Source organism: Ornithorhynchus anatinus, chromosome 13, assembly GCF_004115215.2.
Source record: "Ornithorhynchus anatinus isolate Pmale09 chromosome 13, mOrnAna1.pri.v4, whole genome shotgun sequence".
Classification (NCBI taxonomy): Eukaryota; Metazoa; Chordata; class Mammalia; order Monotremata; family Ornithorhynchidae; genus Ornithorhynchus; species Ornithorhynchus anatinus.
The window spans coordinates 37,929,823-37,949,783 of NC_041740.1; the positions used below are offsets into that span (position 1 = coordinate 37,929,823).

Consider the following 19,961-nt stretch of genomic DNA (forward strand, 5'->3'; position numbering starts at 1 on the left):
CGATCGAGGCCAGTCAAAGAGGGAGTGGGGCTCGAGGAACCAGGGATGAGGACGTTCGGTCCACATCCCCCCACGCCTCAGAAACCTCCAACGGCTGCCCATCTACCGCCGCGTCAGACAGAAACCCCTCGCCGTCGGCTTTAAGGCACTCAATCGGTTCCCTCCCTCCTACCTGACCTCGCCGATCTCCTACGATAATCCGACCCGCACACTCCGCGTCCCTCAGACGCGGATAACGAGGATCCGGGGAAAGATCTGGGGGTGGGGCTGCCGGCCCGCGGCCCCAGAAATAGGCCTCTTCGGGCTCCACGGATCTCTCTTCCGAGCGCGGCCCGGTGCTTAACGGGGGGGGCACCCCTCCGCCTGCTCCCGCAGGTTGGAAATCAAATTTCATCCCTTCGAACCGACGAATCCTCTGCTCTCCCAGATCCCGGGGCTGTGATGGGTGGGGCTGGGGAGGAAGGCTCCCACCCCCGCTCTCTTCATCTCCCTCCCCGGGGCCGGCTAATGCCCGGCCCTCCCTCGACCTGGAGGGAGGGCACACGGGGAGTGAGACCCTCGGGGCCGTCTCCTCCCACACCTACTACTCCGCTCCGCAAGGTCGGCGGCTCCGGGCGGGCCTCGTCCTTTCTACGACCCGCACCCGGGCTGCCCTCCTCTGGCTCTTCCGGGACCGAGGGGGGATCGGCGCCCTCCCCCGCTTCTGCCCTCGGCAAGAAGACGGAAAAGCTTTACCTGGAGATGGCGCCTCCCAAGACCTTCTCGGCCTGGTCCCCGATAACTTCCTGCCGCAGGTAGTACAGCATCCGTACCCGCAACAGCACCCTAAGACAGACCACCGTCTCCGTCACCCTGCGGCGCCCCGGCCGGGCCTTCCTCCCAACCGTCGCTGCGGCTCCGGGATCCACCCGAAGGCCCGGGCGTCCACACCGGAGCACGGGGGGGGGGGGGATCCGTGATGCGCCGTCCGTGTACGCGCCCGGCACCGTGCTGAGGACGGGGGGCCGACGCAAGGCACTCGGTTCGGGCACGGGCCGTCCCACCCGGGACTCACAGTCTGAGGGGGCACGAGAACGGACAACCGATCCCCCCTTTCCGGGTGACGAGACCGAGGCACGGAGAAGCCCAGAAACCTGGCCGAGGTCGACCGGCAGGCGAGGGGCGGGGCTGAGACCAGATCCCAGTGTCCGGGCTCCTTCCACCTCCCCGAAGGGCTTTTAGAACCACAGGGGTGCCCCGGCGTCTCTTCCCCGGGGGGGGGGCTTTGGCCTTTAGACACCTCACTGCGCCGTGGGCCCATCACATCCTTCCGACGGGGCTTCCCGACTCGTCCCGCCGCCCGGGGCGGTGTCCCGGGAACGGCCCCGCGCCGCCCCCCCCGTTTGTTTTTTGGGAATCCTCCCACTCGTATCTGTGACTCGGTGACTTCCACCTGGCCCGGGGGGGGGGGTTCCGGATCCCTCCCTCTCCCCGTCCCCTCGGGTCCGTCTGGCCCGGCCCCCCCCCCCCCCCCCCGCCGGCAGACAGTCGGCACCCCGCCGCCCCCGTGGATCTGAATCTGGTCCCAGAGTCTCCCGGGCCTCTCGGGGCAAGGGCTCGCCCCGGGTCCACCGTAAGAGCCGGGGCTCTCGGGGCGGGGGGACCCCACGGCTCGCCCGCGCCGCCCCCCCCCCGCCCCCCCGGCCCTCACTTGTTGCACTGATGCTTCAGGTGCTTCTTGTAGCTCTCGTCCTGGAACAGCGTGTCCGGGTTATACTTGCGGATCCAGTCTGCCTTGTGGATGTCGAAGGTGCTCTGAGACTTGACCTTTTTCCCCTTGCGCCCCCGGGGTACCGGGATGGACAGACCTGAGGGGGCAGGGCCTGATTAAGAAAGCCGCCATCGGTCAGGCCTCGCTGCGGAGGGCTGTGGGGAGGGGGGGAGGGGGAGGGGGGGCGGCCCGACCTGAGTGGTTCTGCAGCTCCTTGGTCTTGCCGTTCTCCGCGGGGCTGATCAGGTCCCAGATGAAGCCCTTGATGTTCTCGTCCCCGCGGTAGTGGAGGAGACAGTACACCAGGATGGCCCGGCAGATGGTCTCCACGTCCCGCTCCGTCATGCGCCGCTTGAACCGCCCGTGCGACAGGATGTCCCGCCAGCGGCCCCACCTGTGGAGGCCCAGAGGGAGACCCTGGCGCCCCGCTCCCCAGACGCCGCCCCGGGGGACCCCCGACGCCCGCTCCTCCCGTCCCGCCGCGCCTCCCCCCGGGCTCGGCGTCGGACGGGCCCTCACCCGTAGACCAGCAGGTGCTTCTCCACGCGGAAGCAGTCGGTGCGGCCGTAGGCGTGATGCCTGTCGTGCCGCCGGGAGCGGGGCCGCTCGTCGTCCTCGCTCTCCAGGTCCGAGAACTCCACCAGGTCGTCGTCCTTCAGGGTGCTGAAGTGGCGGGTCTGCTTGCGCACCCGGGGGGTGTCGATCACCAAGTTGTTCTGCGCGGGAGGGGGGAGGAAGAGGAGGGGAAGGAGGAGGAAGAGACGGAGGCCGCTCGCCTCCCGGCCGACTGGTCGCCGCGGGCCGGGCGGATCCCGGCAGCCGCCTCTAATCCCGTCGCGCCCCCGCCCGCCGAGAAGCGGCGCGGCCTCGCGGGAAGTACGCAGGCCTGGGAGTCGGAGGACCTGGAGTGAGTCTCACGCCGGCTCCGTCACGGGCCCGCTGCGTGACCTCGGCCGAGCCACGTCACTTCTCCGAGTCCCAGTTCCTCAGATGCGAACTGCACCTGCGCTCAACTCTCCCTCAGTCTGGGAGCCTCCCGGGGAACTCATTCATTCCAAGTGAACCGACCGAGCGCTTTCTGGGTGCGGAATACCGCGCCGAGCGCCCGGGCGGGTACGATACGACGGCAGACACGTTCCCCGCCTACGGACGGGCTGGCGGCCCGGGGGACGGACGCCGGGTCCGACCCGACCGGCGGGTACCTACCTACCGCGGGGCCCGGTATCGTGTCCGGCACGTAGTAGGCGCTTTAGGCGCGGCGACGGGCCGGACCGCTCTCCGGGACTCGGGAGACCTCCCTTCCCGGCTCCGGGCCCGCCTCTGCCTGGCCCGGCGGGGAGGCAGAGGGAAGGGCCCGTACTCCACCCCGTGAGAACGCCCCGGAGTCGCTCCGCGGAGGCAGAGGCGGGCCTCACCTTACTGTTGAGCAGATCCATATCCAGGTCGGCCTTTTTGGCCCACTTCTGCCAGAAGTTGGGATCGTCCAGAGATATGTCCGTCCTATTTTCGGAAGCAACAAAGCTCGCCTGGCGAGGAGCAGAGGGACACGGTGAAGGAGAGGGCGGGGCGTCACCCCACGGCCCCCTTCCCGTCCGGGCCCCGCCCGGCGGCTCCCGCCCCGAGTCGGACCCACCTTGGCGAAGGTGGAGCCTTTGCCCTCGGACTCGATGGTGATGGTGGTGGTGCGTCGCAGCAGGATCTGGTCGATGTCCTCCTCGCAGAACTTGGACCCCTCGTCGTCCTCCTCCATGATGGCCGCGTAGGCCCCCTTCCGGAGGAGGTCCTCGATCTCCTTCTTGGAGAACTGCTGGATCTGGGGAAGGCGGGGACGGGGTCGGGGGAGGCAGGGATGACCGACGGCCCGGCCCGGCCCGCCGCCCCGCCTCCGCCCCGGGCCGGGCCCCGGCCCTCACCCCGGTGATGTTGCCGTCGCGGCCGCTCATGGACTGGAGCACGGCCTTGTCGAGCCCCAGCTTGAGGCTGGCTTTGTCGAACATCTCCCGCTCGTAGGAGTTGCGCGTGATGAGGCGGTACACCTTCACCGCCTTGCTCTGCCCGATTCGGTGGCAGCGAGCCTGAGCCTGCGAGACCGGGGGGGGGGGGGGTTCGAAGCGGAGCCGTCGGCTGGGGGGGACGCGGCCCGGCACGGGCCCGGGGCCACGGGGCCACGGGGGAGGACCTTAGGGCTGGAGAGCCGGGGGGTGCCCGGCTCGGGGCCGGTCGCCTCCCCGGGCCTCCGTCTCCTCGTCGGTCCCCTCGGTTCTCCCACTCGGACCGTGAGCTCCCCGCAGGACGGGGACCGATCCGACGGGATCCACCTCGGCGCCCGGCGCCGAGCGAGCGCCCGACAGGTGCCGCGCGGCCACCACTCCGGCCACCGGGGCCGGGCCCCCCGCCTGCGGCTAGCCGGGAGGAGCCCGCCCGTCAGCCGCCCCGCCCCACCCGACTCCCGCCAGAGAGGGAGGGCGGGCCCCGGCCCCGCCGTCGTAACCTGGAGGTCGTTCTGGGGGTTCCAGTCCGAATCAAAGATGATGCAGGTGTCGGCGGCCGTGAGGTTGATCCCGAGGCCTCCCGCCCGGGTGCACAGCAGGAAGACGAAGCGGTCCGAGTCGGGCTTGCTGAAGCGGTCGATGGCCGCCTGGCGCAGGTTCCCCCGCACCCGCCCGTCGATGCGCTCGTATAAGTACCTGGGAGGGGGGCACGAGGGAGGGCCGGGCCGACGGTGAGGTAGAGCCGAAGGGGAGTCGGGGAAAGGCTCGGACGGGCCCGGGATCGCCGGCGGCCCCGGCCCGGCCTCGCCGTGGGGAGGGCGGCCCCCCCCCCCCCCCCGGAGGCCCCTCCGCTCCCCGCTCCCCTCTGCGGAGACGCTTCACCCGGAGGCCCGGCCGGTAGGATTGCTCGTGCCGGCGGCGGCGACGGTGTTCCCGGGGCGCCCGATCGGGGCGGGGCGGGGCTCCGGCCCGCCTCCCGCCTCACCTCCTCTGTATCAAGTAATCCTCCAGGATGTCCAGGCAGCGAACCATCTGGGAGAAGATGAGCACCTTATGGCCGCCGGCCTTGAGCTTGGGGAGCAGCTTGTCGATGAGGACGAGCTTGCCGGCCGAGCGCACCATGGCCTGCAGGTGGAAGTCGTGGGGGACGAGGTGGCAGGCCTCCCGAAACTCCGTCAGGATCTTCTCTTCGGCGCCTGCCAAGAGAACGGCCGACGCTGATGCCGGGAGCCGGACGGGTGGCCCGAGGGGACCCCGGATCCGCCGGGCCCCCGAGGGGACACGGGGAGGGCTACCCCCCGCTTCGGTCCGCCGACCCCAGACCCCCCCGGAGTCAGACGTCGCCAGTTCGGAAACCTCACGCCCTCCCTGGCCGGCGGCGGCCTTCTCCCCGGCCCCTCGGGGGGCCACCCGGCGGGGCTCGACCCCTCGCGGCTACCCATCGGGTAGATCCAAACTACAGTGGGGACGGGGCACCGGGCGGGCGAGACGGTGAGACGCTAAGCCGGCCTCGGCGAGCGAGCCGCCTCCTCCCGGCCGCTTTCGGCTCCCCGGGCAGCCAAGCGGTCTCCGCTCCGGGAAGTCCTCCGGCCTCCGGCCGGCCCCGGCCCCGCCCCGAGACGGCAGCTGGGACGGGGCCCTCACCGTTGATGAGATAGGGGTGATTGCAGCACTTGCGTAGTTCCATCATGGTGTTGAGCAGGTTGGGCATGTTCGTGTGGCCCGCACCCTTGGAGAGGAAGGAGAAGTTCTTCTCCAGGATCGCCCGGTAGTACTTCTTCTGGATGTTGGTCAGCTCCACCTCGATGATCGTCTCCTGCTTGGGGGCCAGGTTCTTCTCCACGTCCTCCTTGAGCCTCCTCAGCATCATCGGCTTCAGGATGGCCTGCAGCTTCTGGACCTGCGCCCCCGGGGGGATACACGAGAAGAGGGCGGTCGGGCAGGCTCGGGGCCGTGGGAGTCGCTCCCGCCCGCTACCGAGCCGCTTCTCTCCCCTCGGGCGGCCGCCGGGCGAGGCGGGCGATCCCTACCTGTTCCTCCGTTTTCAGGTCCCCGAAGTCCTTGAGGAACTCGGACTCGGAGGGAAACTGGGAGGGCTCGAGGAAGTGCAACAAGCTGAAGAGCTCTTCCACTGTGTTCTGCAGGGGGGTCCCCGTGAGCAGCACTTTGTGTTCCTGGCCGCCAAGGGCGGGAGGGAGGAACGGTGAACCGGGGCCACGACCCCCCTTCCCGGCCACAACCCCCAGCTCCCTCCCCGGGACCGCCCCTTGACTCCCGCCGGCCCCGAAGGACAGAACCGCTTTCTACGGCGGGATTCCGACGGTGGCTCTCACTCTCTCTCGGGTTGAGCCGGAGAGGCGTGACCTCTCGAAGGGGGCGGCACGCCTTCTCGAGACACTTCCCGCCCCTCCCTACCCCACCGGGAAAAACACACGCCACCCAAAGCCGGGAGACTCACCAGGTCCATGTGCTTGAGGCTGTCGAGGAGCTTGCAGTTGCGGTTCTTGAGCCGGTGGGCCTCGTCGATAATGACGCAGCGCCACTCGATCTCCCGCAGCTCGGGGCAATCTGACAGGATCATCTCGAAGGTGGTGATCAGGGCGTCGAACTTGTAGGCCCCGGGGATGAGCCGCCCCTGGAGTCGGAGGGCAGAGGTCGGAAAAGGCTGGACGTTCCCCCCGCCCCGAAGGAGGAGAGGCTGGGAGGGACCTCCCCACCCACCCAATCGATCAGTCAGTGGAATTAACCGAGAGATGATTACGTGCACGGCCCCGAACCGACACGATACCGGTACGGTACAACAGAACCGGCAGCTACGTTCCCCGTCCGTAACGAGTTTACAGTCTAAAAGGGTTCCCGCCTCCGCCTCCTACCATTTCCAGGAGCCGAATCTCGCCCTCTTTCTCCTTTTCTAAATTATATTTGCCGGTGCCAGCTACGTGCCAGGCACCGTACTAAACGCTAGGGTGGACGCAGGCTGATCAGGACGGACACAGTCTATATCCCCACGTGGGGCTCAGGGGATAAACCCCCGGTTCGCAGATGAGCCGAGGCACAGAGAAGTTAAAGTGACTCGCCCAAGGTCACCCGGCAGACATAGCGGAGGAGCCGGGATCAGAACCCAGGCCCCGATCGTCGGGTTCAAGATCATCGGGCCGGCCACAGCCCCCCTACCTCCCGTCGGGGCCACGGTCTTAGTAGGAGGGGGGAGAGGAACTGAATTCCCATTTCAGAGATGAGGAAACTGAGGCCCAGAGAAGCGAAGCGACTTGCCCAGGAGGATCCCACAGAGGATGATCCCGGAGCCGGGGTTAGGAGCCGGGCCCCCCCCCCGACTCCCAGGCCCGGGTTCCTTCTACTACGTTGAGAAGCGATGATGAATACGGCATCCGTTAGGCGCTTACCGCGTGGAGGGCACCGGACTAAGCGCCGGGGTAGATACGAGCAAATCGGGTCGGACACGGTCCCCGTCCCACGTGGGGCTCGATCCCCGTTTCAGGGATGAGGTGACCGAGGCCCGGAGAAGTTAAGCGACTTGCCCAAGGACACACAGCACACGGGCGGCGGGGCCGGGATTAGCGCCCACGGCCTTCTGACCCCCGGGCCCGGGCCCTATCCGCTGCAAGCCCCCGGGGAGTCCGAGAGGATCCCAACAGCCGGCCGGCGGCGGGTTAAGGGGAGGGGCCGAAGCCGCTTCCCTTCGACCCCCGTCCCGCGGCCCCTCCGCTCCCTCTCGAGATCCGCCGCGGGTCACCTCCGGGAGGGCCCGCGGCCGGAGAGCTCCGGACCGACCCGAGAGCCCCCGGGGAGGGTCCTCACCCGGGAGTCCTTGCAGTACATCTCGTATTGCTGGATCATCTGCCGGCTGGCCAGGCTGCCGTGGTAGACGATGGTGTTCATCTCCGTCCACGTGTTGAACTCCCGCTCCCAGTTGGTGATGGTGGAGAGCGGGGCGATGACCAGGAAGGGGCCGTGGATGCCCACGTTGTACTCCTCCTGCAGGAATGCGATGGACTGAATCGTCTTGCCCAGCCCCATCTCGTCCGCCAGGATGCAGTTCTGCCTGCGGAGCCGTCGGGGAGAAGGGAGAGTGTGTGTCAAGAGGAGCCGGGGGCGGGGGGGAAGGGGAGCGCGGGGCGCGGGACCCGGGCCCTCCCCCGGCCGACCCCGCTCACCTGTTGTACCAGTTGAAGAGCAGCCAGTTGACCCCTTCCAGCTGATACTCGCGCAACCGGTTCCGGTTCTTGTACTCGTGCGACAGCTCCAGCTTCTTCCAGGCGCCGGCCAGCGGGCGGGCCTGACGGGAAGAGACCGGGGGAGTGGGCCGCCGGAGCCGCGGGCCCGGGCGGCCCGCCGGGGGGGGGCGGAGGGGCGGCAGCCACTCACCACCCTCTTGAGCTCCGGGTGCCTGGCCTGGATCCGTTTAAACTCGCGGACCTTCCCTTCGTCCACGTCTTCCTTCAGCTCCCACGTGCTGTCCTCGTAGGGCAGGGAGCACCACTTCACCAGGTAGTAGATCACCGGCTAGGGCGGGGAGAGGCCGAGGCGCGTCGACGGACGGACCCCGCCGCGGAGGCGCGAGCCCTCCCCGGCCCGCCCCGGCTTCCCAGAGGGCGTCCGAGCCCGGCGGGAGGCGCCCCGGCTCGCTCCCCGGGGCGGGGGGGAGGTCCGCGGCCCCGAGGAGTCCGGCCGAGCGCCGCTCACCCAGGCGCCCGCTCTAGAGGCGGGATGGGGGGGGGGGGCTTCTCCACAGCGCACGCCGGGAGGCCGGGCCGTGGCGTCTCGGGCCGAGGGGGAGCCGAGCCTGTACTGACCGCGGTGCGCGGGCTGGGAGCCGGGAGGGAGCCCCCGGGGCTGCAGGGAGCTTACGGCCCCTCTGTCCATCGGCGGCATATCTCGGGCGCTTACCGTGTACGGAGCAGCGTACTAAGTGTTTGGGAGAGTACGATCCCGCAGGAGCGATAATCCCGCTCCCCGCTCAGAACGGGCTACCCGTCAGCTCCTTCTGGGCGGGGAGCACGTCTACCGGCTCTGCCGTGACGTCCCGTACCATCGACCGACCGAGGGGTGCTTGAAGGGCCGGGTTACAATTCCCCACCGGGACACGGGATTCTCGGCCCAGGCCGAAGGCAGGGCCAGGCCCGAGCTCCGGGCGCCGGGCCGCCAACTGAAACAGCCCTAGAGACGGGGCGACCCCACGGAGGGGAGCTCCGGGGGGGGGACGGGGGCGGGTCGGGGGGCTGCCCGCGTCCACAGGACGTCGGGGGCCGGGGGCAGGCTTCTAGCCGATCGCCCGGGGAGGAATCGAGCGACACCCTTTCTCAGCAGCGTCCCCGTGGCACGATCGTTTCCGAGGCTAAGAACGGCCTCTCGCGCCGGCTGCCAAACCTGCTGCTCCGAGCCCCGCCTTCTCCCCCGGCACTAGCTCGGACTCCCGTCGTCATCCTGCGCCGCCGCCGCCGCCGTCGTCATCACCGTGGTATTTGTTGAACGCTCACCGGGTGCCAAGCGCTGTTCTTAGCACGGAGACGCCCTTCCCATTTTGGGCCACTTCCGCCTCTCCTTCACCCAGTCTACTGAGTGTCTAGCGGCAGGTCCCCGCGAACGAGCCGGCGGCGACGTCTTCGGGGCGCCAACCGGATCGGACGGCTACGGGAGTCCGAGTACTGCCCGGGCGCTACGCCGGGCCCTTGGAAAGCCCGACGCTCTCTGCCCACGAGGAGCTTACGCCCTTAAGGGGATAAAACGAGTAGGATGCGACAGCAAGGGGGGAAGTGAGACCCCCCTCACCTCCCCTACCGGCTTTCTCCGGGCCGGTCCTCGTTAAACCCGCTCGGGTTCCTCAACCGGATTTGCCTCCCCGGGGCCGCCCCTCCGGTCCTGTCACCCTCCTCAGCTTCCGCGGGGACTCCAAGCCGGGCCCAACGCGGCTCCCCGGAGCACAGAGCACTTTCCCGGCGCGGTCTAGGGAAAAGATCTCGGCCTCGGATCTAATCCCGGCTCCGCCACTCCCCTGGGCGAGTCTCTTCGCTTCTCTGCGCCTCAGTTTCCTCCGCTGCGAAGCGGCAGGGTTCGGTTCACGTTCTCCCTCTCATTTAGACGGCGGGCCTCATGTGGGACAAGAGACCCTATCCGACCCGATCAGCTCGCATCTGGACAGTAAGCACTTGAAACCGTAATCATCATCATTCGTATTAAGTCCCCATCACGCCGAAAGCCGATGAAGTGACGGCTACTAATCCTGTTTTAGAGAGCCGGGGGGAGACTGAGACTGAGTGGAGAGTCAAGTGAACGGTCCACCACTCCTGGGTGGAGTCTGGGTGGCATCTGGGTCTGAGGGAAAAGCTAGCTCCCTGAGGGCTGGGGGTAGAAGGGCACGCTTAGACCCGAAGAAGAGTCGCGTCAGGGGAATCACCCGGGGCACGGGGTCCTGTCTGAGGTGCTCGCTCAGAGAGCAGGGGGGGGGGGGGAAACCGAGCGCCTCACCGCCCTCTCGCTCCGTCTCCCCTCCCAAGCCCCGTCCCCCTCCTCGGCGCTACCGGACCGTCAGCCGCAAGCCGCGCGGCGGAGCCGCGTGACCCCCGGGGACCGTCTGCTCCCCGTGGGGCCCGGGCCCGAGGCAAAGACGAGCACCGTGTGAGGCGAGGCCCTCCCCCGCCGCCTGCCCCGCCTCACCTCCCCGTTGTCTTTGTCGATGCTGTGGGACTCATCCAAGATCCGGTCCACTTCGACGTAGTCGGGGTTGAAGGGTTCTTCATCCTGGATGGAGTACGGACGCACGCTCACGCACGGGAAGGGAACGGGGACCGGACCCCGCGGGCCTCTCTGGCCCGCTTCCGGACGACTCTCGGTTCGCCCCGCTGCCCCGGCTCCAAGCTCCCTCCCGCTTCTGAGAGAAGGGACGGGGTCGCCCGGGGTTGCGGGGAGACCCTTCCCGGACCAACCGCCCAGAGGCCCGTTCCCAGGCACCTCCCTCCCAGATTACACGGGGGGGGCCTGGGTCAACAGCGGGCAGAGGAGAGAGCAACAGAGCGCGAGGTAGCAAGGAAGCGACTAACGGTTGAGGCGCTCCCCCTATCTCTTCCAGGTCCTGCCCTGGGTCCCTCTAAAGTCTGCAGGGAGCCTGAGCCGAGAGTGGGAGAGGGAGGTTCGGTCAGCGCCCGGAACAAATCTCACTCTGGGTGCTGCCGGGTCCGACGTTCCTAAGCGTCACGGAGGAAGCCCCCACTCTCTCCTTCTCCCCTTCCCCCTACACTCTTGTCTACCCGCCCTCTCCCCTCCCCACGCTTCCCGACAAAACTACAAGAAACCAAGCTCCTAGGGGGGCTCTGCCTATCCCCAGTGTATTTTAGGGCGTGAGCTCTTCGGAAGAGCCAACGGGCAGGACTCTCGACCCCCCCCCGGCTCCCGGTGTCAAGGTCACCGGATAATTGACGACGCAGCCTCAAGGGTTGGCAGAACGAGAAGAGGCTCCCGCCTGCCACTGGGTACTGGTAGAAAGGGGAAGGGGATAAAAGAAACAGGGAGAGGAGCTCCTGATGTCGTCGGCTGTCTCAAGTCTCGACTTCCAGAAAGCAGATTCCCCGCTCCTGACCCCCCGGGTTCCTGCGACGCTCCCGCGAGGAGACACGGAGAAGGTCGTTCCCCCTCTTCCTCACCTCATGGAAGAAGTGTCGCATCTGGGCCATTTTGGTCTTGAAGCGCTTGAGCTTCTGGTGGATCCTCTTGTCTTTCTCCAGCTGGGCAATGGTCGCCCATTCACAGTGCAGATAAGAGCTGAGGAAGGAAGGAGGGAGGGAAAACCGTCATGGACGGAGGGAGGGGGAAGCCGGCGGGCCAGGTGGCCCGTAACCCCGGGCAGGAGAGGGCTGAGGCACTGAGTCAGGGAAGTGGCCTCTGAGGTGCCAGGCTCGGTCCGCTGTTTTCCAGTCGGTTGAAAAGCAGGGAGAGGGACCGAGCCTGGGAATCAGAGGACCTGGGTTCTCATCCCGGCCCTGCCGATCATCCGCCGGGTGACCCTGGGCGAGTCAGTTCACTTCTCTGGGCTTCAGTTTCCTCATCTGTAAAAATGGGGATTCGGTACCTTTCTATTTGTAAATGGTACCTGTTAGGCCCTGTATCTGTCATGCACCGTTCTGAGCACTGGGGAAGGTACAAGTTAATCACGTTGGATCCAGTTCCTGTCCAGCATAAGGCTGGCGGTCTAAGAAGAAGGGAGAACAGGGATTTCATCCCCATTTTACAGTTGAGGAAACTGAGGCACAGAGGTTAAGTGACTAGGCCAAGGCCACACGGCAAGCGTTCGGCAGAGGCCGGATTAGAACTCAGGTCCTCCGACTCCCAGGCCCTCGCTCTTTCCACTAGGCCACGTTGCTTCTCCCTCCCCTTTAGGTCCTGAGCCCCGTGAGAGACAGGGACCGTGTCCGACCTGACGGTCTTAGATCTCCCCAGACGCTCGGTACCGCGCCTAGCACGGAATAATAATAATAGCGATAACGGGGGAGAACTGGAGCCGATCGCCAACACCAGGTCACACCCTGAGCTTCTCGGCGCACCCGTTCCCCAGAGAAAGAAAGAAGGGGTGACACCGTCTCCTCGGGGCGGTCCTAAGCAGGGAAGAGAGGGGAAGGGTGGGGCGGCGCAGAAGGGAGGGGTTTCAATCCTGTGCCTCCGGAGGGGATGGTTCCTTGCTCGGAACACGTACTAGTTCTTATACTTGACGAAGAATTCCTCCGCTTCGGCATACTGGCCCGAGGGGAGCTGAGGGAGCAGAGAGATAAAGGCAGTTAGCATTCTCCCTGTGGGTCACGTGCCTCCCCCGCCGCGGCCCCAGGCGAGGCGAGCTGACTTTGACCCCTCCGGGATCCCTGAGCGGGGCGGGCTAAGCAGGGGGCCAACTGCACGCTCTCTCTCTGGCTCACCCGTCCCCGGGAAGCTCACCACTCGGGCCTGCCCGGCCTCAGTGGCGGCCCAGCGACGCAGGTTTGGCAGCAACCCGGCCATTCCCCAGGCGGACGGAAAGCCAGCCGCCCTTCTTCCACGACAGGCGGGGTGGCGCCGCCCCCCCGCCGCCCCCTCCTAGCTCCGGCTCACCCCGCCCCAACCGCCTCTGACCCGGGGGTCGCCTCTGGCGGTGGCGGCCCGCAGGTTGGCAGCGAGTAAAAAGGGGCGTCACCTCTTTCTTCACCAGCCGCACGGAGAGCACCTTGTCCACAATGGCCGCATCTTCTTCGCTGGGATTCTCCTGCGGGCGGGGACGCGGTGGGTCGGCGGACCATCCCGAGGCGCGGGCCGCGAGGCCCCCCCCCCGGAATCGGCCGGGCCTCCCCCCGCAAACCGACTCACCACGAAGAACTGCATGGAAGGCAGAGTCTCGCCGTCGGGTTCCTGCACCGGCTCGGGGAGGATGGGCTCGGGCTTCACCGGGCCGGTCACGTCCACCTCCTCCTCCTCCTCGTCGTCCGTGATCTTGATGTCCAGGTCCTCCGTGTATTTCTTTCGTTTCACTTGCCGGTTGGAGCGCCTCTTCTGCGGTCCAGCAAGACGGGGGGAGGCACTTTAGAGAGGACATTCTCGACCTCTGGCCGGTCGGGATGTCCCAGGAGGATCCCCTCTTTTCCCTCCGGGACACAAAACCTGGGCCTCACCCAATCAGTCGATCAATGTCACTTACCGGGCGCCTACTAGAATGTACTAAGCGCTTGGGAGAGTACAAGGGAACTAGAAGACGTGTTCCCTGTCCATAAAGAGCTTACAGTCGGGGGGGGGGGGGGTGTCGGACGTTAATATAAATAATTTATACCTCAGGGGACCCCCGAATGGAAGATGGTCCCCGGGGTGGGGATGGGAACGTTCTAACGTTCCATGAGGGATCACCCCGGCTCTCGGTACAGCGGTTTTCGATGTACGGTGAAAACGGAAAGGGAGCCGCCCTGGGAGTCAGGAATTCTAGTCCCGGCTCTGCCGGTGACCAGCCGGGTGACCTCGAGCAAGTCACTTAACCTCTCCGAGCCTGTTTCCTCATCCGTCAGATGGGAATAATACCCGTGCCTCCCAACCTCCCGGGCACTCTGTGCCGCTCGAAGGGGACTGCCGACGGAAAAGTGCTTCGGAAAAATAAGGGTGCTAGACACCGTGACTGTTAATCGTCGTCAATATGAGTAACGGGTGCCAGTCACGCTGTTGGGGAGGAGCGTACCTTTAGAACCGTTCGAATGCCAGAGAAGCCGTGTGGTTAACGACGGTATTTGTTAAGCGCTTAGACACACCTCGTCCCACACGGGGGTCAGAGTCTAAGCGGGGAGGGAGAACAGGTATCGTATCCCCATCCGACAGATGAGGAAACCGAAGCCCAGAAACGAGAAGTCGCTCGCCCAAGGTCACGCAGCGGACAGGTGGTGGAGCCGGCATTTGAACCCAGGTCCTCTGACCCCCAGACCCGCGCCCTATCCGTCAGGCCACGCAGCTTCTCGGTTGTGACTGAGGACCGTTGCCCAGGGATCCCCCCCCCCACCGGGCTTCTTCCCGGGTGCGGGGGGGCAGGGGAGATGGGCCCGTGCCTCGTACCTGGATGCTGCTCTCTTCCTCCTCCCTGGGGGACTGGGCGGGCATCACTTCCACGTCGGAATTATCGGATGAGGTGTTACGCTTCCTCTTCTTCCCCACCACCGGAGTGATCGTGCTGGCAAGGAAGAAGCCAGGCATCGGCGAGGGAAGAGCGGAAGAAAGGGTGCGGTCCGCTCTCTGCGTCTCCCCCCGGCTCGCGGGGCTGGGGCCGCTCACCTCTCAGCCCCGGCCAACTGACCGGGGCCTAGCAGAGGCTCGTTACGACACGGTCTCACCGTACGGGAAGGAAATCGCCCAGCCGCGTACTCCCACGGCGTCTTGGCTCCCTCCCCTCCCGGCTCCCCCCGCCCCGTGCCCGGCCGTTTCCGGATAGCGGAGAGAGGCCTCCTGAAGCCTTGGAGGAAGGGGTAGCTCCTTCCAACCTGGCGTCCGGCGGCAGGAGGGGAGGGTCCCCCCCCGGGCCCCGAGCAAGGGCGACCCAGCCCCTCCAAGGGCCTCCCATCTCCTGATTGCCCGGGGAACCCAAGAGGCAGCAGAGGACGTGGGCATAGCGGTGGAGAGGTTTGACCGGGAGACTGTCCGAGCTCTCCGCCCTAAACCTTTCCGCCGGGGGGGCGGGGGTCACCTGCTTCCCGGCCTCCCCCTCCACCCGGGCCGCCGCCGCCCCGCCCCGGTGCCGGGGTCGGAAGGGGCTTACTTGAGTTTGCTTTTGCCCTTGGACTTGGCGGCGGCGGAGGCTTTGCTCTTCTTGGGCTTGTCGTCTTTCAGCCTCTCCCCGCTGCCTTTCTTCCGGCGTTTCTTCTCCCCCTCCTCCTCTGGGCGCACGCTAGGCAGCTCGTCTTCATTCAGCACCCGCGGGATGTTCTGCTCCCCTCGGGCCCGGGCCCGGGCGATGGCCTCGGCCACGATCCGGTTGGCCTTCTCTTGCTTCTTCTGGTGCTCTAGCCGACGGTTCTCCTCCAGCCCGGCCTTGCCGCCGGCGTGGGGGGCGGCGGCCGCCGGGGACGACAGGGCGGCCACTTCGCTGGCGCTGAGGACTTTGACCACGGAGAGGCCGGAGGAGGCCCCCTGAGAAGAACCAGCCTGCGGGGAGAGAGCGGAGGTCCCGCCCGAACACACCCATGAGGTCGGGCCGCTACGACCGCCGACCCCGGCGGAGGAACGAGGCGGGTTCCGCTGCTCCAAGGGGGGCGGCCTCCCCCCTTCCCCTCCCTGACAGCTAGAGACCTGGCCGCCCCCCGGCCTCCGTTCAGACTTGCCCTCTCTTCGCCACCCAACGGGTTCGGCCTCGACCGGCTTTCGCCGTTTCTCCCCGGTCGGTCGACGGTACGTGTTCCCCGGGTGCGGGGCCCTGCGCCGAGCGCTTGGGAGAGCAGCCGACGAAGAGAGCCGTGAGCCCAGGGCGGGGCAGGGGAAGCGAATTCTAACTCGGGCTCCCGCCGCCAGATTCACCGGGACCCGGGAGAAAGAGAAAAGGTCACCGTTTCCCCACTTTTAGAAAGGAGAGGCCGGACCTGCCCCCACCTAGCCTCTTTTCGCTTCACGGCGAGGCCGGAGGAAATAATCTGACGGCACGGGCCCTTTCGGGGCAGGCCAGACCGAGGTGCTAACGGAAAAATCGGAGGCGGGAGCCCCCTCTACCCCCGGCATTCACCCCCGAGCTCGGGGCGCCTCTCTCAAGGTAAGCCTCCTGACGGGCGGAACGCTGAAACTTTACGGGTCGCTTCCTAATAGGCCGTCCTTCAGAATCCAAAACCGACTGTTCCACAGACGGTCAGAGCCCCCACAGCTGGCTCGGGGCCCACATTCTGTGACGGGCGATTGGCCGAGGGGGTAGGAGGACAGAGTGGAGGAGGAGGAGGAGGAGGAGGAGGACAGCGAACAGAACGGGACAATCCAGGGGGAGGGGAGGCAAGTGGAAGAACCCGCTAGCCCGGGAGGGGACAGCGGTCCCAGGGCCTGACTTCCGGCGGAGGAAACGAAACGGACCCCGGGAGCGTCGGCGACCAACCGGCAAGGACCGGAATGGCCGGGGGAAGGAGGTCCGCCGTCCGCCCGCCCCGCCCCGTCCATCCCGCCCCGCCGGCCGGGGAGCCCGGCTTCACCTGTGGCTGCAGGACCACTTTGAGGGGCACGGTGAGCCTCTGGCCCGGGCCCTGCCCCGGCCCCACGATCTGGGCCTGCTGCACCGAGGACAGCGTCACCGGCTGCGGCTGGGCCGCGGGCGGCTGGGCCGCCGACGGCTGCTGGACGATCTGGATCTTCTGCTGCGGCTGCTGCACCTGCAGCTGGATGGTCACCACCTTGGCCGGCTGCCCCTGGACGTTCTTGGCCTGGGTCAGGGCCGCCAGCTGGTTGCCCTGCAGCACGATCTTGCCCGGCAGGCTCCCCAGCACCACGTGCCGGTGGCCCTGGGGCCCGCCGGACTGGGGCTGCTGCAGAACCAGGGTGATGCGCTTCGACTCGCCCTGCGGGACGGAAACGGGACGGTCGGACGGCGGCCCCGACCAGAGACCCCCTGCGGCGGCGGGGTGAAGGGAGTGGGGAGGCCCGTATGCGACCCGCCCGTCGATGCTGTTTACTGAGCCCTTTCGGGGCGCAGAGCACTCTACTCGGCGCTCTGCAACCCGCAGTCGGTCGTCACAATCCCTCCCCGTAAGAAGCTGCCCGCCCAGAGGAGCGGCCACGGCCTTTTACACACTCCACCTGCCCCCATCCTCTCTTCCGCAGCGGAGGAGCGGGGAGGCCTAGTGGAACGAGCCCGGGCCCGGAGGTCGGAGGCCGTGGGTTCCGATCCCGGCTCCGCCACGGGTCTGCCGTGAGACCTCGGGCAAGTCGCCTAACTTCTCTGTGCCTCGGGCGCCTCGGCTGTAAAACGGGGATTAAGACCGCGAGCCCCACGTGGGGCGGTGACCGTGTCCGATCTGATCACCTGGTATCTACCTCGGGGCTCAGAGCGGTGCTTGGCACGTAGCAAGTGCTTAACAGATACCACGATTCCCCTTTTTCTTGTCATCCCGCTCCTCTGTCCTCTCCCCACCACCCGCTCCGTGACACCCAAGCATACTTTCCGACTCCAGACATCGACCCCGCTAGGAAAAGGGCTTCCGTCTCTGGACGGAGCAGCAGGTGGGGCGGCGGAGGGGCCGCTCCGGGGAGCCAAGGACGGGAGCCAGATCCGCTTCAGCGGGGGCCGGGGCACCCGGAATCCCCAGGGATCCTCTACTCGAAGCCTAGGTCGCCCCGTCCGCTCGGGGGCCGAGAGGGACCCCTCCACGAGATCCGAGCCCGAGCCCGGGCCCGAGCCCGGGCCCACCGTCGTTCGCCCGAGCTCCCGCCTCGGCCCGGCTCCGCTCCCTCCCCTCCCCGGCGGGGCGCCTCACCTGGGCGGGCGCGGAGGTCAGCGTGACGGCGGGCTTCAGGGGGGCCCCGCCCACGGCCGGGTTCCCCGCGCTGGCCGAGCTCTTCACGGGCTGCAGGACCAGCTGCTTCACCGGCCGGCCGGGCTGGACGAGCCGCTGCACGGCGGCGGGGCCCCCGGCCACCTTGGTGGCCAGGACCGCGTTGCCCGAGACGATGGAGACCCCCGGCCGCAGCGGGGTGCCCGTCAGCACCTTGGTGAAGGTGACCTTGCCCCCGTTGGCCGTGCCGGCCACCAGGGGCTGGGCCGTGCCCGTGACGGCCTGGGCCTGGATCTGGGCCACGTGGGCACCGGGGACGGAGGTGCCGGGCGGGGCCTTGAGGATGACGATCTTGGGCGCCGGCTGCGGCGGGGGCTGCCCCTGCCCGCCCCCGGGGGAGACCGCCGTGGCCGACACCCCCATGAAGGGGTTCCCCTGGCCGAGGAGCTCCTGGCCCTGGGCGACCTGGAGGAGTCCGGACGCGGGCGGCGCCAGCGGCAGGACGGCCTGCGGCGGCGCCTCCCCGCTCTCCGGCCGGCCGGGGTAGTCGGGCAGGGTCAGCGACTCGGGGGCGGGGGCCGCCGCCGGGTCGGCCGCGGGGGCCCCGGCGGGGGCCGCGTCCTCCACGGGGGCGTCCAGGCCGCTTCCGGGCTCGCCCCCGACGCCGCCCCCGCCGTCCTGGGCCATCTGCTCCAGGGAGTCCAGGGCGCCGGGCAGCCCCAGGGCTTCCTCGATGGGGTCCCGAGTGACCTGGGTGAAGCTGTCGTCGGTCAGCGAGTCCAGGCCAAAGAGGTTGGGGTCATCGAACAGGTCCATGATGGGGTCGGCCATCCTGGGGGGGTGGGGGGGGGGCGCGGAGAGGCGGCGGGGGCGCCGGAGGGAAGGGGAGGGGGGGCTCGGCTCTCCCCTCCCCTCCCCCGTTAAGGAAAAAAATCACACCCAAAAGCGGCGCGGGCTTCTCTCGGGGAGAACGAAGGGCAAACGCTCCCAGGCGTCAGGTGGGCCTAGGCTTCATAGAGCAAGGCGGGCCGGGGCTTCGGAGGACGACGGCGGGGATCGCCTGTGGGGGGGACAGAAACCGAGAGTGAGAGGAGGTGGGCCGCCGCCCGGAGAAGCAACGTGGCCCGGTGGCCGGGGCCCCAGCCCGCGAGTCGGCGGGACCTAGGTTCCGACCCCGGCTCCGCCACCTCTCTGCGGCGCGTGACCTCGGCCGGGTCGCTTCGCTTCTCCGGGCCTCGGTTCCCGCATCCGCGAAGGACCGTGAGCCCCACGTGGGACGGAGACCAGGTCCGACCCGATACGGCAGCTCCCGTCTACCCCGGCGTTTAATACGCTGCCCGGAGGCGCTCAACAAAATACCGTAAACACCACCGCCGCCGCCGCAGAGGATGACAAACTGCTCCGTCACGGTCCGGAGTCCCGGACGGGGGACCCGCCCAAGCTCACTGATCCAAGGGGACGGAGGGAGAGACGCGACGGGGGCCGGGGACGGGAAACGGCCGGCAGGCTCCCCGCCGCGGCCCTCTCCGGCCCCCGGCCCCTCGGCGCTCCTCCCCAGCAACCCCCCCGCCCCTCCGCCGCCGGCTGCCGCGTCTCGGGCCTCCCGCTCCCTCCCGGGGGCCGGGAAGCGCCGGACCGCGGCCTGGGAGACTCGCCGGGTGGGTCCGCCGACTCCCGGGGCGGGAGGGAAGAACTAAGAAAAGTCCCCACAGCTTCGGAGGGTCAGAGGCGGGAGAAACGGGTTCGGGACAAACGTGACCGGCCAATTCCCCGCAGAGGATTCTGGCGAAAAACGGCCCCTCGAGCACGGCTTGAGCTTGCCTACGGGAGGAAATCTGGGGGCAGTGACCAGAACTTGCCCAGAAACTTCTTCCTTTTTCTCAAATGGTATTTCTTGAGCGCTTTCCAAGTGCCGGACGCCGGGGTGGATACCAGCTAATCGGACGGGACACGGTGCACGCCCCGTACGGGATTCAGTCTTGATCCCCGGTTTACTGAGGCACGGAGAGGGAGTGACTCGCCCATGGCCACACAGCAGGCAAGCGGCGGGGGCCGAGAACAGAACCCGGGTCCTTCGGACGCCCAGGCCCGCGCTCCATCCACGCGCTGATACGCCCGGTCTCCTCGTTTGCCTTTCCGCCGCCCAAGCCGTCCCTGCCCCAGGTTCAGTCACCGCGGGACCACGCTGATGGATCTGCGCCGGGCGACTGGTGGGTCGCGTCGGTTACGGAGTCCTCGCCGCGCTTAGGACAG

At 67.9% G+C, this 19,961-nt stretch overlaps 1 protein-coding gene across 2 annotated transcripts in view; it reads right to left on the reverse strand.

The window, feature by feature from the left end:
• CHD8 (chromodomain helicase DNA binding protein 8) overlaps positions 1-18,567 on the reverse strand; it is a 29,977-nt gene extending 11,410 nt beyond the window's left edge. The window contains exons 1-24 of one of the 2 annotated variants that reach the window (XM_029077226.1): positions 17,691-18,567; positions 16,413-16,775; positions 15,005-15,390; positions 14,308-14,422; positions 13,087-13,269; positions 12,917-12,985; positions 12,446-12,501; positions 11,400-11,517; positions 10,417-10,500; positions 8,128-8,265; positions 7,917-8,038; positions 7,561-7,804; positions 6,200-6,376; positions 5,772-5,915; positions 5,386-5,641; positions 4,727-4,937; positions 4,242-4,437; positions 3,664-3,831; positions 3,384-3,563; positions 3,166-3,276; positions 2,270-2,466; positions 1,945-2,144; positions 1,691-1,847; positions 736-825 (exon numbers count right to left, since the gene is read on the reverse strand). In XM_029077226.1, the coding sequence (XP_028933059.1) occupies positions 736-825; positions 1,691-1,847; positions 1,945-2,144; positions 2,270-2,466; positions 3,166-3,276; positions 3,384-3,563; positions 3,664-3,831; positions 4,242-4,437; positions 4,727-4,937; positions 5,386-5,641; positions 5,772-5,915; positions 6,200-6,376; positions 7,561-7,804; positions 7,917-8,038; positions 8,128-8,265; positions 10,417-10,500; positions 11,400-11,517; positions 12,446-12,501; positions 12,917-12,985; positions 13,087-13,269; positions 14,308-14,422; positions 15,005-15,390; positions 16,413-16,775; positions 17,691-18,539 (4,814 nt within the window). In that variant the 5' untranslated portion in view covers positions 18,540-18,567. Of the gene's footprint in view, positions 1-735; positions 826-1,690; positions 1,863-1,944; positions 2,145-2,269; positions 2,467-3,165; positions 3,277-3,383; positions 3,564-3,663; positions 3,832-4,241; positions 4,438-4,726; positions 4,938-5,385; positions 5,642-5,771; positions 5,916-6,199; positions 6,377-7,560; positions 7,805-7,916; positions 8,039-8,127; positions 8,266-10,416; positions 10,501-11,399; positions 11,518-12,445; positions 12,502-12,916; positions 12,986-13,086; positions 13,270-14,307; positions 14,423-15,004; positions 15,391-16,412; positions 16,776-17,690 lie in introns of both variants that reach the window. The other variant, XM_039913954.1, reaches the window with a different exon arrangement.
• Positions 18,568-19,961: the final 1,394 nt, after the last annotated feature.